This window comes from Pseudophryne corroboree, chromosome 1 (genome assembly GCF_028390025.1).
Source record: "Pseudophryne corroboree isolate aPseCor3 chromosome 1, aPseCor3.hap2, whole genome shotgun sequence".
In the NCBI taxonomy this organism is placed as follows: domain Eukaryota; kingdom Metazoa; phylum Chordata; class Amphibia; order Anura; family Myobatrachidae; genus Pseudophryne; species Pseudophryne corroboree.
In genome coordinates, this window is record NC_086444.1 from 1067112929 (window position 1) to 1067127369 (window position 14441).

General features: G+C 47.0%; 1 protein-coding gene across 9 annotated transcripts in view; it reads left to right on the plus strand.

Annotated features, from left to right (window-relative positions):
- FRYL (FRY like transcription coactivator) overlaps positions 1–14441 on the plus strand; it is a 541692-nt gene that overhangs the window by 232214 nt on the left and 295037 nt on the right. Inside the window, exon 1 of one of the 9 annotated variants that reach the window (XM_063920958.1) lies at positions 4205–4817. The exons of the other annotated variants lie outside the window; for them this stretch is intronic. Coding sequence (XP_063777028.1) covers positions 4745–4817 — 73 coding nt within the window. The 5' untranslated portion in view covers positions 4205–4744. Of the gene's footprint in view, positions 1–4204; positions 4818–14441 lie in introns of those variants that run through there. 9 annotated transcript variants of the gene reach the window in all.

Genomic DNA, 14441 nt, shown 5'->3' on the forward strand with positions numbered 1-14441 from the left:
CTATGGGCAGTACGGATGGTGTAATCGTTAGCATTACTGCCTCACAGCACTGAGGTCATGGGTTCGATTCCCACCATGGCTCTAACTGTGTGGAGTTTGTATATTCTTCCCGTACTTGCGTGGGTTTCCTCCCACAATCCAAAAATATACTGATAGGTCAATTGGATCCCAACAAAATGAACCCTAGTATGAATATGTGTGTGTGTACATGTGGTAGGGAATATAGATTGTAAGCTCCACTGGGGCAGGGACTGATGTGAATGGCCAAATATTAACTGTAAAGCGCTGCAGAATGTGTGCGCTATAAAAATAACTGGTAATAAAAAATAAAAAAAATATGCAGACAAAAGTGATTGTACCCAGTTGCTCCCTCCACGCTGTGCGCACAAGCAATATGGTGTGCTCCTGCCCTGTGATGCCATGTTTTCAGGGTTATGCTGGACTGGTATACAGAAAATTTGGTAACTCAGATGGATTGCCCAGATCTGAGTCCAGATCTAACCTCACTGAGAATCTCTGGGACAAATTGGAGAGACGGGTGTGTTCTAGACCAACCTTTTTTTCAGTGTCGTAGTTGGTCACTTTACTTAAGTCGGAATGGCAAAACATACCACTTGCTGTTGTCCAGGAACTTGTGGACAGTTTGCCAAGATGGGTGTCTGCAGTAATCACTGCACGTGGTGGACCTACAAAGTACTGACGTCAATAAGATCTTGTTGATCTATTTGCTGTCAGTGTCCAATAACTTTTGCCTACATAGTGTACGTGCTTATGGTCTGGGGAATCTTACTTTGCGTAATTAAGTATAAAATTATCAGAAATATTTGTAGATAAAACAAACCCATGTTGTATAAAAGAAATGTTTCTTTAGCTTTTCTGTTTATTATTATGATTATACACCTCTAATTGCTGTCTTTGGCATTGACGTTTGACCTAATGGTGAATTACTTCCTTTTACATGCACACTGCGCAGTTGTCTATTGTCAGATTCCACTCATCAGTATTTACAGTGGAAAGTGAAAGATTTAAGGACTTTTGCACCAAAGATTATGCCCTTATTTATCAGAGTGAATAATTTCACTGAGAGTGATAAATTGCACCAGCCAATCAGCTCCTAACTTTCATTTTTCAAACACGGGCAGATGTATTAACCTGGAGAAGGCATAAGGAAGTGATAAACCAGTGATATGTGCAAGGTGATAAAGGCACCAGCCAATCAGATCCTAATTGTTAATTTACATAATGGAGCTAATTGGCTGGTGCCTTTATCACCTTGCACATATCACTAGTTTATCACTTCCTTATGTCTTCTCCAGGTTAATACATCTGCCCCACAGTCTGTAACATGGCATTTAGGAGCTGACTGGCTGGTGCAATTTATCACTCATTGATCAATAAGAGCATAAATCTATATATTTAGAATTTATGTAGCTTGCATTATAGGGTAATTAATGTGCCCTGTTTATGTGCTAAAACAGTATTCATGCTAATGCTTGTTCATTATTCAAGGAACTAGTGACCTCACTGAGGCACAATGCAATGAAGTATACTGAAATTAATGAATGACTAACTATATGCTTCAGTTCAGCAGTGCATCTGTGCATCACATACACACACTGAATGCTGCCATTTTTATTTTTTTTATAAACCATTGACATCACAAAGGTATGATTTTGTGCCTGAGTGATGCCAGCAGTTTCTAGGGAAACAGGCTTTAGCATATAACCTGGATAACTTCACTTGTGAATTCTTATACTGCAGTTTCATTTATATGGTTTCTGCCACAAAAAATAAAATAAAAATCATTTACCACAGTTGATAAGGTTGGCATGGGCAATGTTCATGAGAATAGGAATAGGCTGTATGTAATAGACAGAGTATTGTGTGGTAGGTAGGGAGCTGTGAGGGAATAGGGTTTGGCTGGACTGTAAAGGACTGGGCGTGGTGGACAGAGAGCTGTGTAGGATTAGGTTGTGTGTGGTGGGCAAGGGGGTGTAAGTGGAATAGACTGTGTGGTGGGCAACAGGTTGTGTGGTTAATAGACTATGGTCCTATGGGGCTGTATGTGGGGAATAGACTATACATGATGTGCAGGGGGCTGTATGTGGAATAGGCTATATACATGATGTGCAGGGGACTGTATGTGGAATAGGCTATACATGATGTGCAGGGGGCTGTATGTGGAATAGGCTATACATGATGTGCAGGGGGGCTGTATGTGGGGAATAGGCTATACATGATGTGCAGGGGGGCTGTATGTGGAATAGGCTTTACATGATGTGCAGGGGGCTGTATGTGGAATAGGCTATACATGATGTGCAGGGGGCTGTATGTGGAATAGGCTATACATGATGTGTAGGGGGGCTGTATATGGAATAGGCTTTACATGATGTGCAGGGGGGCTGTATGTGGGGAATAGGCTATACATGATGTGCAGGGGGGCTGTATGTGGAATAGGCTTTACATGATGTGCAGGGGGCTGTATGTGGAATAGGCTATACATGATGTGCAGGGGGCTGTATGTGGAATAGGCAATACATGATGTGCAGGGGGGCTGTATGTGGGGAATAGACTATACATGATGTGCAGGGGGGCTATATGTGGAATAGGCTTACATGATGTGCAGGGGGCTGTATGTGGAATAAGCTATACATGATGTGCAGGGGGGCTGTATGTGGGGAATAGGCTATACATGATGTACAGGGGGCTGTATGTGGAATAGGCTATACATGATGTGCAGGGGGCTGTATGTGGAATAGGCTATACATGATGTGCAGGGGGGCTGCATGTGGAATAGGCTATACATGATGTGCGATGTGTAGGGGGGCTGTATATGGAATAGGCTATGCATGATGTGCAGGGGGCTGTATGTGGAATAGGCTATACATGATGTGCAGGGGGCTGTATGTGGGGAATAGGCTATACATGATGTGCAGGGGGCTGTATGTGGAATAGGCTTTACATGATGTGCAGGGGGCTGTATGTGGAATAGGCTATACATGATGTGCAGGGGGCTGTATGTGGAATAGGCTATACATGATATGCAGGGGGCTGTATGTGGAATAGGCTATACATGATGTGTAGGGGGGCTGTATGTGGAATAGGCTATACATGATGTGCAGGGGGGCTGTATGTGGGGAATAGGCTATACATGATGTGCAGGGGGGCTGTATGTGGAATAGGCTTTACATGATGTGCAGGGGGCTGTATGTGGAATAGGCTATACATGATGTGCAGGGGGGCTGTATGTGGGGAATAGACTATACATGATGTGCAGGGGGGCTGTATGTGGAATAGGCTTTACATGATGTGCAGGGGGCTGTATGTGGAATAGGCTATACATGATGTGCAGGGGGGCTGTATGTGGGGAATAGACTATACATGATGTGCAGGGGGACTGTATGTGGAATAGGCTATACATGACGTGCAGGGGGCTGTATGTGGAATAGGCTATACATGATGTGCAGGGGGGCTGTATGTGGGGAATAGACTATACATGATGTGCAGGGGGGCTGTATGTGGCTATACATGATGTGCTGGGGGGCTATATGTGGAACAGGCTATACATGATGTGCAAGGGGGGCTGTATTTGGGGAATAGGCTATACATGATGTGCCGGGGGGCTATATGTGGAATAGGCTATACATGATGTGCAAGGGGGGCTGTATTTGGGGAATAGGCTATACATGATGTGCAGGGGGCTGTATGTGGGGAATAGGCTATACATGATGTGCAGGGGGGCTGTATATGGGGGCAGAATGGGGAATAGGCTGTATGATGTGGGCAGGGGGCATCTACTGCATTTATCTTGGGTACAAATGGCATGTAAGAAGTAGTGATTATTATGGTAGGCGTACACTGCATATGGTGGACATGTATTCTGGCCAGGAAGGCTTGGTGGGCATTTCTCTTGGTGTTCTGTAATAAAAACTTTCCTGATGCGACTGTACAGTATATGGCTCAGAGCTCAGTAATAGGTCTTACACGTCCTCCCTTTCCTCTGTATATCTATTTATGTACAGGAGGTACATGTATATTATGCTGCTGCCATATAATGGCATATGATGTAAAGTGCTTTTCATTAGTGAAGTGGCCACGATTGATTTGCTGCTGAGTGTACAGAGCCTGGTATTACGCTGCTCCCCGGCCGGCGCTGCAGCTAGGGCACAGGCATGATGACGGACACTGGCGTGCTGCTGCTGAGCAATGCCTGACCCCCTGCAGCAGCAGCAGCAGCAGCAGCAGCGCTCATTACATCAGCACAGTGAGTGACACCACCGGCCGCTGCGCTCTGCACCGTCACAGGCTCTGCATGCCGAGAGTGTACAGGAGGAATGCTCTGCTAGCAGCACAGCAGGGAGCTCTGCACAGGACACAAGCGTCTGCTGGCATGACAGAGTCGCCCTGTGCCACACAGGATCCCTCTCCTGCGATCTGTCCGATTCATAAACGCATCTCTACGTCTAGTCGCTAACAAGTAGCTGAGCAAGTTCTCCGCCGCGTTTCTGTTCTATCCATCCAGTGACACGATGATCCCACTGCAGGGGAAGGTGAGGGTGCCCTTCAGAACCTCCTGACGGCAAACTTGAGGATTGTTTCCCATGATTTCCCCTCCATCCTCCCCCTGTATCTGCAGCAGATCCGTGCGTCACTGAGAGACTGCCAGGCGATGAGGCAGCAGCGACTCTGAGCAGCAGCAGCAGACAGCCCCCAATTCCTGGCTGCTAACTCTGCCACCAGCATCATGCTAACTTTACAGGATTCTGTGTTTTTCGAGATTAGCATAAAGTCCCTGCTGAAGTCCTGGAGCAGTAGCTGTAAGTAAATCTATTTCTGTATTCGCCTTCATCCTGCATTAGGGACATTGCATGCATGCGTGCTGCTCTGCTGGCTCTGTGTGCAGTAATCCTGTGACATTCCTGTGCCTGGAGCAGAGAGCAGTGGGCTGATTCATAAGCCAGAGAGTCTACATACAGATATAGAGCATTTTCCCCTCTTGCCTTCTAGAGTTGTTCTTTGCTTCAGACAAGCTGTGGTCTCTGCAGTCATCTGATAATAACATACTTTTCCTTTGCCAGCACAAAATGTTCTTTTCAAGCACAATCTACTGCCCGTACAGAATTTAGTGGTGGATCCCTTATAATATTGCAGGGGGTGCCCCCCCTTCTTTACCCTCACTTTTATTTTGGCCAAATTACTGCACTGCTGTATGTGTTCTCAAGTGCAATATTAAATCAAGATTAATTCACAGCCGAAAAGTTGCCTATGACGTTCTCTTGGCTCCCCTGATTGAGTATTCCTAATTCTATGGAATGTATTGCAGAAGCTCTTTCAGCACCTATGTAGTATACTTATTATTTATGGTTGGTCTGCCCATTATCAGGAACATGACACTGACAGCTGAATGATCATGTATACCATGTTTTTAATTAGTTTCCCATGTTAATGTTTCTATTTACAAAACTTTGACAGTGTAACTTCACCCGACCTCAGCTGAATTGATTGAATTTGTGTCCATGGATCTGTCTCCACAACACAAAAAAACCTATGTGGTCCTAGCTTTACAAGCGTGCTTAGCCAACACTATGGGCTGCTGTGCTGACCAGCGTTTGATTGCAGATGAGCGTTTTTTTTCCTTTCACCAGTAACAATGAGGTGACATTCATATGGCCTATATACAGAATGCTGCATCCGTGGCAGCAACTTTAGCTCTTTAATTTAGCTCATTAGGATCTGCTGAAAACCATGACCCATTGTAGTGACGTATGCAAGTTTAGTACAATGTAAAAGTTTACATAACCCCAATATGAGTGGTATTTATCAAGACATGGAGAGAAATAATGCACTAACCAATCAGCTCCTATCAGTTTCAAAACACAGCCTGTGAAATGAGAGTTAGAAGCTGATTGGATAGTGCTTCATATCTCACATTACTTTATGCTTTGATAAATACCACCCTTAATGATAGTCTATTAGATGTTCTCCTACATGGACTTGCTCTTACAGATTTGTTCCAAGCAGCTTTCTGTGTGGTTTCCAAAACTAGGATCCTTTTTACAGCAAATCGTTAACGATAGTTCGTACAATGAGGTTGTACTTAAATCCTTCAAGGCAGATATGGATTGCATACACATCAAGATATAAATTAATTTGTAAAATGAGTGCTAGTTTTATCCATGTGTTCAACTTTTTACGTAGATCTCAGCCAAACTACAAATTGCTTGTAATATTTTACTTGGAGCTTGTTCACATGGAGCAGAAAACGTTCTGTCATTGTAACTCAGTAATGGGTTATCTCCTTGCTGCATAATACTTACCAGGATTCTTGCTGGACTTATTTACCAAAGCATGGAGAGAGATGAAACACTAACCATTCAGCTCCAAGCTTTCATTTTTCAAACACAGCCTGTAAAATTAGAGCTACAAGCTGATTGGTTAGTGCTTTTTATCTCTCCACTTTATCTCTTTCCATGCTGTTATAAATACCCACCTTAGAATTGGTTTACAAACCATCTTTGTTTGAGGTTAATTTTCTGGCCTCTCGGGCTGAGCACCATTTGCCTGAATCTGTCAGTCTTTGCCATGCACATGCATATAACTATGTGTGGTCAAGACCCCGCAGCAGGGCACCCCTGGTGCCACAGGACAGTGACGGCAGACTCTTTGGGTCTATACACGCTGTAATTTGAAACCAGTTAGACATAAAACCTCCTACCTGGCCATCGCTAGTGCTTGACCATCTTAATTCATTACATCTCTTGAACTATGTTTGTGTGTAACTCTAGGAGCAAGCTCTAAAAATTAGGAAGCAGAGTTTGTGTATTGCATGGGTAATGGGTAATGATGAGCAAATCAAATCAGTGAGTGTTCAGCCAGAATTATTACACTGCTCTTATAACCAAAGCTACAAAATAGAGTGTATTGTGGTGGTAGCAAACATTGTCCGGGCATTTAAATATTTCATATAGCATGGTGCAGATGCGGCACAATGTGCCACAGCAGAAGCCGGTGACCTCCCATGTGAACCTCACAATTCTTCTGACTTGTTTGACAATGCAAGTAGCAAGTAAAAAAATATTTCTATGAGCACAATGGATAAAACAAAATGAGGATAAATACAAAAGGGGGCGGACATTTTTAAATGTAATTTCTCTAACGTCCTAAGTGGATGCTGGGAACTCCGTAAGGACCATGGGGAATAGCGGCTCCGCAGGAGACTGGGCACAACTAAAGAAAGCATTAGGACTACCTGGTGTGCACTGGCTCCTCCCTCTATGACCCTCCTCCAGACCTCAGTTAGAATTTTGTGCCCGGCCGAGCTGGATGCACACTAGGGGCTCTCCTGTGCTCTTAGAAAGAAAGTAATATTTAGGTTTCTCTATCGTCCTAGTGGATGCTGGGGTTCCTGAAAGGACCATGGGGAATAGCGGCTCCGCAGGAGACAGGGCACAAAAAGTAAAGCTTTTTCCGATCAGGTGGTGTGCACTGGCTCCTCCCCCTATGACCCTCCTCCAGACTCCAGTTAGATTTTTGTGCCCGGCCGAGAAGGGTGCAATCTAGGTGGCTCTCCTAAAGAGCTGCTTAGAAAAAGTTTAGCTAGGTTTTTTATTTTACAGTGATTCCTGCTGGCAACAGGATCACTGCAGCGAGGGACTGAGGGGAGAAGGAGTCAACTCACCTGCGTGCAGGATGGATTGGCTTCTTGGCTACTGGACATCAAGCTCCAGAGGGACGATCACGGGTACAGCCTGGATGGTCACCGGAGCCACGCCGCCGGCCCCCTTGCAGATGCTGAAGACAGAAGAGGTCCAGAATCGGCGGCTGAAGACTCCTGCAGTCTTCAAAAGGTAGCGCACAGCACTGCAGCTGTGCGCCATTTTCCTCTCAGCACACTTCACACGGCAGTCACTGAGGGTGCAGGGCGCTGGGAGGGGGGCGCCCTGGGAGGCAAAATGATTACCTATAAAGGCTAAAAATACCTCACATATAGCCCTAGAGGCTATATGGAGATATTTAACCCCTGCCTAATTTCTCTAAATAGCGGGAGACGAGCCCGCCAGAAAAGGGGCGGGGCCTATCTCCTCAGCACACGGCGCCATTTCCTCTCACAGTTCCGCTGGTCAGGACGGCTCCCAAGTCTCTCCCCTGCACTGCACTACAGAAACAGGGTAAAACAGAGAGGGGGGGGCACATTTATGGCGATAATTTGATATAACAAAGCAGCTATAAGGGAGCACTTATTATAAGGCTATCCCTGATATATATATAGCGCTTTTGGTGTGTGCTGGCAAACTCTCCCTCTGTCTCCCCAAAGGGCTAGTGGGTCCTGTCTTCGTTAGGAGCATTCCCTGTGTGTCTGCTGTGTGTCGGTACGTGTGTGTCGACATGTATGAGGACGATATTGGTGTGGAGGCGGAGCAATTGCCAAATATGAGGATGTCACCCCCTAGGGAGTCGACACCGGAATGGATGCCTTTATTTATGGAACTACGGGATAGTGTCAACACGCTAAAGCAGTCGTTTGACGACATGAGGCGGCCGGACAATCAATTAGTGCCTGTCCAGGCGACTCAAACACCGTCAGGGGCTGTGAAACGCCCTTTGCCTCAGTCGGTCGACACAGACCCAGACACAGGCGATGACTCCAGTGGTGACGGTGACGAATCAACCGTATTTTCCAGTAGGGCCACACGTTATATGATTTTGGCAATGAAGGAGGCGTTACATTTAGCTGATACTACAGGTACCACTAAACAGGGTATTATGTGGGGTATGAAAAAACTACCTATAGTTTTTCCTGAATCAGAAGAATTAAATGACGTGTGTAATGAAGCGTGGGTTGCCCCTGATAAAAAACTGATAATTTCAAAGAAATTATTGGCATTATACCCTTTCCCGCCAGAGGTTAGGGAGCGCTGGGAAACACCTCCTAGGGTGGACAAGGCGCTAACACGCTTATCTAAACAAGTGGCGTTACCCTCTCCTGAGACGGCCGCACTTAAAGATCCATCAGATAGGAGGATGGAAAATATCCAAAAAAGTATATACACACATGCAGGTGTTATACTACGACCAGCTGTAGCGACTGCCTGGATGGGCAGTGCTGGGGTAGTTTGGTCAGAGTCCCTGATTGAAAATATTGATACCCTGGACAGGGACAATATTTTACTGTCGTTAGAACAAATAAAGGATGCATTTCTTTATATGCGTGATGCACAGAGGGATATCTGCACACTGGCATCACGGGTAAGTGCTATGTCCATTTCGGCCAGAAGAGCTTTATGGACGCGACAGTGGTCAGGTGATGCGGATTCAAAACGGCATATGGAAGTTTTGCCGTATAAAGGGGAGGAGTTATTTGGAGTCGGTCTATCAGATTTGGTGGCCACGGCTACAGCCGGGAAATCCACCTTTCTACCTCAAGTCACTCCCCCACAGAAAAAGGCACTGACTTTTCAACCGCAGCCCTTTCGTTCCTTTAAAAATAAGAGAGCAAAGGGCTATTCATATCTGCCACGAGGCAAAGGTCGAGGGAAGAGACAGCAACACGCAGCTCCTTCCCAGGAACAGAAGCCCTCCCCGGCTTCTACAAAAGCCTCAGCATGACGCTGGGGCTCCTCAAGCGGACTCGGGGATGGTGGGCGGTCGTCTCAAAAATTACAGCGCGCAGTGGGCTCACTCGCAGGTAGATCCCTGGATCCTGCAGATAATATCTCAAGGGTACAGGTTGGAATTAGAGACGGATCCACCTCGCCGTTTCCTGAAGTCTGCTTTACCAACGTCCCCCTCCGAAAGGGAGACGGTTTTGGAAGCCATTCACAAGCTGTACTCTCAGCAGGTGATAGTCAAGGTACCTCTTCTACAACAAGGGAAGGGGTATTATTCCACTCTTTTTGTGGTACCGAAGCCGGATGGCTCGGTAAGGCCTATTCTAAATCTGAAGTCCTTGAACCTGTACATAAAGAAGTTCAAGTTCAAAATGGAGTCACTCAGAGCAGTGATAGCGAACCTGGAAGAGGGGGACTTTATGGTATCCTTGGACATCAAGGATGCGTATCTCCACGTTCCAATTTACCCCTCACACCAGGGGTACCTCAGGTTCGTTGTACAAAACTGTCACTATCAGTTTCAGATGCTGCCGTTCGGATTGTCCACGGCACCTCGGATCTTTACAAAGGTAATGGCCGAGATGATGATTCTTCTTCGAAGAAAAGGCGTATTAATTATCCCATACTTGGACGATCTCCTAATAAGGGCGAGGTCCAGAGAACAGCTAGAGATGGGATTAGCACTGTCTCAAGAAGTGCTAAAACAGCACGGGTGGATTCTGAATATTCCAAAATCCCAGTTAATGCCGACAACTCGTCTGCTGTTCCTAGGGATGATTCTGGACACGGTTCAGAAAAAGGTTTTTCTCCCGGAGGAAAAAGCCAAGGAGTTATCCGAGCTTGTCAGGAACCTCCTAAAACCAGGAAAGGTGTCTGTACATCAATGCACAAGAGTCCTGGGAAAAATGGTAGCTTCTTACGAAGCAATTCCATTCGGCAGATTCCACGCAAGAATTTTCCAAAGGGATCTGTTGGACAAATGGTCAGGGTCGCATCTTCAGATGCACCTACGGATAACCCTGTCTCCAAGGACAAGGGTGTCTCTTCTGTGGTGGTTGCAGAGTCCTCATCTATTGGAGGGCCGCAGATTCGGCATACAGGATTGGATCCTGGTGACCACGGACGCCAGCCTGAGAGGCTGGGGAGCAGTCACACAAGGAAGAAACTTCCAGGGAGTATGGACGAGCCTGGAAACGTCTCTTCACATAAACATTCTGGAACTAAGAGCAATATACAATGCTCTAAGCCAGGCAGAACCTCTGCTTCAGGGAAAACCGGTGTTGATCCAGTCGGACAACATCACGGCAGTCGCCCATGTGAACAGACAGGGCGGCACAAGAAGCAGGAGTGCAATGGCAGAAGCTGCAAGGATTCTTCGCTGGGCAGAGAATCATGTGATAGCGCTATCAGCAGTGTTCATCCCGGGAGTGGACAACTGGGAAGCAGACTTCCTCAGAAGACACGATCTTCACCCGGGAGAGTGGGGACTTCATCCAGAAGTCTTCCACATGCTGGTAACCCGTTGGGAAAGACCAATGGTGGACATGATGGCGTCTCGCCTCAACAAAAAACTGGACAGGTATTGCGCCAGGTCAAGAGATCCGCAGGCAATAGCTGTGGACGCGCTGGTAACGCCTTGGGTGTACCAGTCGGTGTATGTGTTTCCTCCTCTGCCTCTCATACCAAAAGTATTGAGAATTATACGGCAAAGAGGCGTAAGAACGATACTAGTGGTTCCGGATTGGCCAAGAAGGACTTGGTACCCGGAACTTCAAGAGATGATCACGGAAGATCCGTGGCCTCTACCTCTAAGGAGGGACTTGCTTCAGCAGGGTCCCTGTCTGTTTCAAGACTTACCGCGGCTGCGTTTGACGGCATGGCGGTTGAACGCCGGATCCTAATGGAAAAAGGCATGCCGGAAGAAGTCATTCCTACTTTGATTAAAGCAAGGAAAGAAGTAACCGTGCAACATTATCACCGAATTTGGCGAAAATATGTTGCGTGGTGCGAAGATCGGAGTGCTCCGACGGAGGAATTTCAACTGGGTCGATTCCTACATTTCCTGCAATCAGGATTGTCTATGGGTCTCAAATTGGGATCTATTAAGGTTCAAATTTCGGCCCTGTCGATTTTCTTTCAAAAAGAATTGGCTTCAGTCCCTGAAGTCCAGACCTTTGTGAAGGGAGTGCTGCATATACAGCCTCCTGTGGTGCCTCCAGTGGCACCGTGGGATCTCAATGTAGTTTTGGATTTTCTAAAATCTCATTGGTTTGAACCACTAAATAAGGTGGATTTGAAATATCTCACTTGGAAAGTGACCATGCTTCTAGCCCTGGCTTCTGCCAGGAGAGTGTCAGAATTGGCAGCTTTATCTTACAAAAGCCCATATCTGATTTTCCATTCGGACAGGGCAGAACTGCGGACTCGTCCGCATTTTCTCCCTAAGGTGGTGTCAGCATTTCATCTGAACCAGCCTATTGTAGTGCCTGCGGCTACAAGTGACTTGGAGGACTCCAAGTTCCTGGACGTTGTCAGAGCATTAAAAATATATATTGCAAGAACAGCTGGAGTCAGAAAATCTGACTCGTTGTTTATATTGTATGCACCCAACAAGATGGGTGCTCCTGCGTCTAAGCAGACGATTGCTCGTTGGATCTGTAGCACAATCCAACTGGCACATTCTGTGGCAGGCCTGCCACAGCCTAAATCTGTAAAGGCCCACTCCACAAGGAAGGTGGGCTCATCTTGGGCGGCTGCCCGAGGGGTCTCGGCATTACAACTTTGCCGAGCAGCTACGTGGTCAGGGGAGAACACGTTTGTAAAATTTTACAAATTTGATACTCTGGCTAAGGAGGACCTGGAGTTCTCTCATTCGGTGCTGCAGAGTCATCCGCACTCTCCCGCCCGTTTGGGAGCTTTGGTATAATCCCCATGGTCCTTTCAGGAACCCCAGCATCCACTAGGACGATAGAGAAAATAAGATTTTACTTACCGATAAATCTATTTCTCGGAGTCCGTAGTGGATGCTGGGCGCCCATCCCAAGTGCGGATTATCTGCATAAATTGTACATAGTTATTGTTAACTTATTCGGGTTATTGTTGTAGGAAGCCATCTTTCAGAGGCTCCGCTGTTATCATACTGTTAACTGGGTTTAGATCACAAGTTGTACGGTGTGATTGGTGTGGCTGGTATGAGTCTTACCCGGGATTCAAAATCCTCCCTTATTGTGTACGCTCGTCCGGGCACAGTACCTAACTGGAGTCTGGAGGAGGGTCATAGGGGGAGGAGCCAGTGCACACCACCTGATCGGAAAAAGCTTTACTTTTTGTGCCCTGTCTCCTGCGGAGCCGCTATTCCCCATGGTCCTTTCAGGAACCCCAGCATCCACTACGGACTCCGAGAAATAGATTTATCGGTAAGTAAAATCTTATTTTTTTATTTTCAGTGAGATCTGCTGGCAACAGACTCACTGCTACGAGGGACCTAGGGGAGAGAAGCGAACCTACCTGCTTGCAGCTAGCTTGGGCTTCTAGGCTACTGGACACCATTAGCTCCAGAGGGATCGAACACAGGCCCAGCCTCGGTCGTCCGGTCCCGGAGCCGTGCCGCCGTCCCCCTAGCAGAGCCAGAAGCAAGAAGACGTTCCTGGAAATCGGCGGCAGAAGACTTCGGTCTTCATTAAGGTAGCGCACAGCACTGCAGCTGTGCGCCATTGCTCCCCAGGCACACCACATACTCCGGTCACTGATGGGTGCAGGGCGCTGGGGGGGGCGCCCTGGGCTGCAATATAAGTACCTTACTTGGCAAATTAACACATAATATAGCCTTTAAGACTAAATATGTGTAAAATCCCCTGCCATAACTGTATAAAAAAAGCGGGAGAAGCCAGCCGGAAAAGGGGCGGGGCTATCTCCCTCAGCACACTGGCGCCATTTTCCCTCACAGCTCCGCTGGAAGGATCGCTCCCCAGGCTCTCCCCTGCAGTTCCAGACTACATAGGGTAAAAAAGAGAGGGGGGGCACTAAATTTAGGCGCAATCTGTGATATATAAGCAGCTATAAGGGGTAAAATCACTGTGTAGTGTGTATCCCTGTTTTTTATAGCGCTCTGGTGTGTGCTGGCATACTCTCTCTCTGTCTCCCCAAAGGGCTTTGTGGGGTCCTGTCCTCAGTCAGAGCATTCCCTGTGTGTGTGCGGTGTGTCGGTACGGCTGTGTCGACATGTTTGATGAGGAGGCTTATGTGGAGGCGGAGCAGGGGCCGATAAATCTGATGTCACCCCCTGCGGGGTCGACACCAGAGTGGATGGATATGTGGAAGGAATTACGCGACAGTGTCAACTCCTTACATAAAAGGTTTGACGACATATCAGATGTGGGATAGCCGGCTTCTCAGCCCGTGCCTGCCCAGACGTCTCAAAAGCCATCAGGGGCTCTAAAACGCCCGCTACCTCAGATGGCAGACACAGATGTCGACACAGATACTGACTCCAGTGTCGACGATGATGAGACTAGTGTACATTCCAATAGAGCCACACGTTACATGATTACGGCAATGAAAAATGTGTTGCACATTTCTGATATTACCCCAGGTACCACAAAAAAGGGTATTATGTTTGGGGAGAAAAAACTACCAGTGGTTTTTCCCCCTTCTGATGAATTAAATGAAGTGTGTGAAGAAGCGTGGGCTTCCCCCGATAAGAAAATAGTAATTTCTAAAAAGTTACTAATGGCGTACCCTTTCCCGCCAGAGGATAGGTCACGTTGGGAGACATCCCCTAGGGTAGATAAAGCGCTCACACGCCTGTCAAAGAAGGTGGCACTACCGTCTCCG